The 2,500-nt window shown below is 41.3% G+C and overlaps 1 protein-coding gene across 1 annotated transcript in view; it reads right to left on the reverse strand.

The window, feature by feature from the left end:
* Nucleotides 1–2,500, reverse strand: part of LOC147470268 (uncharacterized) — a 25,904-nt gene that overhangs the window by 7,896 nt on the left and 15,508 nt on the right. The window contains exon 9 of the mRNA XM_086545679.1: nucleotides 1,335–1,441. Coding sequence (XP_086401805.1) covers nucleotides 1,335–1,441 — 107 coding nt within the window. The remainder of the gene's footprint in view (nucleotides 1–1,334; nucleotides 1,442–2,500) is intronic.

Here is a 2,500-nt window from a genome sequence, read left to right on the forward strand (position 1 = left end):
TCGCGTGCATATATATGTGTGTGTATCATATGTGCATGACGATGCGTTTTTCCGTTTCTCTGGTAAGAACTGGCTCATGTTCAAAATATGCCTTAATAGGATATAAAGCCTGAGGCATATTTTCATATTTCTAGGATATACTGGCGTGAAACCTGAAGGATAATAATTTCATTATCTTTACAATTATTCGAATGAAGTATAATCATAACACTTGATATATCTATTTTCATATTTGCCATACAATCCTCTGTTATTTCGTACAATCATGTTTCCGAAATATGATTCATTGATCATATTCAGAATAGCGCCGCGTCGTCAATTACTACGAATCTGGCATCAGCAGGGGAGGGGGGGGGGTGCATGAAGGAGACCAGGGGAAATACCGGTAAAATATGAAGAACAAAAGGCAATAATATGCGAATAAAAAAACTAAAAACACATGATGATACCAACTACCTATCTAACCTTACCTTGGGTTCATGCTTGCCCTGGCCCTGCACCCCCCCCCCCCCTCTTGTCGGAGCTCTACGTGCTACCTACCTTGATCTACCTAACCTTACCGCCCCCGCCCCCCTAACCGGAGCATTTTGTGATACTTACCTTGTTATTGTAACTGCGCTACAAAAATATGGGTTCTTGCCAATGATTATGTATATCGTTCGTTCCACTGCTGGCGGCTGTAGCTATGTAACACTCACGACCAAAAATGAGGTCACAGGTCACTACCGAAGTGTGGACTAGTTTGCCCAGCATATTATACTGCATACCCCAGCGATGGCCCTCAGTAGATGGCGCATTATCTCACACTGTAATTACGTTATGCATGAGCTGCCCTCTGGTGAATGACCAGCGTACTAATGTGTCTACTGTCCCATTCTGAGGAAAACGGAAGATACGGGGTCCACAAGACAAAATGTAGGGGCGGCCCAGGCGATGTGAAAACCACGAGGCTCTCATGGAACTTCGCAACGTCAAGACAGGTCCCTGAACCTTTTCATGCCCTCCCCTGCTATCGGGACCACGGATTGCGGGTTACACGGGTCGAGTCGCGAGTCTTACTGTATCTGAATAGCAGAGGGTGAGAGGAATCCATTGATAGCAGTATCGGAATATTTAGCATTTACCGATAAGAAAACTAGAGAGCGAGGGAGAGAGAGAGAGAGAGGGGGAAGAGGGAGGAGAGGTAAAAAAGGAAAGGACCAATCACTGATCCCTTTTACCTTCATTCATGATTTTTTACTACTACCTTACAACTCATGACAGGTGTTACTAACCGCTGAATCCCTACTGGCTAAAATGCGTGAGACCGGCCGTACATCTCTACCAGTACTTACTATGAGGGTTAGTATACAACAGATGTCTTCAGGGTAATTATCGGGGTAAAGCGGTGATTGCCAGTAGTCCACTGAGCCGTGGGTAACGACAATCGTCTTGTTGCAATCTGAAATTATGTGGAATTGAATGTCCTCTGTGCAATTATGAGATCAAAATTATATGAAGCAGATAAATTCAAACACCCTCCTAAAGGCACGTGAACCCTCGCTTTTGCATCTGCAGAATAGACCCGATTTGGCTAGGAGAAAGACACACATACATACACACGCACACACATGCACACACACACTTAGAGGCAGCAGCGTATAAGCTTTCCTAATGGTTACGTTGCGGAAACATCCACGCAGTTCATACTTGGTTGTGATTGTATAAATAAATATATATCTATATACAATATATATATATATGTATATATATATATCATATGTATATATATATATATATATATATATATATATATATATATATATGTATATATATATACACATATATATTCCAAATTTACAAGTTAACCTATGTTCTCTTGATTTTTAATTTGCAAAACCATCGTTGGATTGTGTTTGCATGCGTACATATTGCCTAAGGCATAATTTCACTTTCTTAGCGTAGTGATGTGGTGTCTGGAATACGATTATCTTAAATCTGTTGTCGTAAATGCCCGCATGTTGTATTATCAGAACATTAGACATATAATTTTCGTATTTGTTATACAGTCCTCCACTGTATAGTTATGAAATGAAATGAAATGAAATCATGATAAATTATGATCAGGAAACTCGCTGATAGAACTTGGGTTGGGAAGGAAGGGTAGGCTGGACGCTGAAATTTGTAATTCGTAATATATATCAAAAGAGAATATGCTTGTCTCTATATACGTGCAGCAGAATAAAATATTGAATGAGGACTGCACTGTGCCTTCCAAAATGGGGTAATATATATAAAAAAAAGCTTCGATTAAAAAAGCCCCCCTCCCCCTAACCTCGACCAACACCTCCCACCTCCCCTCCCCTCCCCTCATCCCTCCACCCCTCCTATCTCATCTAACCTGTCACGTGTAAGGGTACATGTGGAGTCAAGGAGAACAGAATAGGAATTTTTAATTCTTTGCCTCCACCTGTACACATACACGTAAGGCACACACGTAAGCATATAACCCCCTCCCCCC

The sequence above is a fragment of the Penaeus japonicus genome, unplaced genomic scaffold, assembly GCF_977035675.1.
Source record: "Penaeus japonicus unplaced genomic scaffold, GWHDUDI00000001_assembly GWHDUDI00000016, whole genome shotgun sequence".
NCBI lineage: Eukaryota > Metazoa > Arthropoda > Malacostraca > Decapoda > Penaeidae > Penaeus > Penaeus japonicus.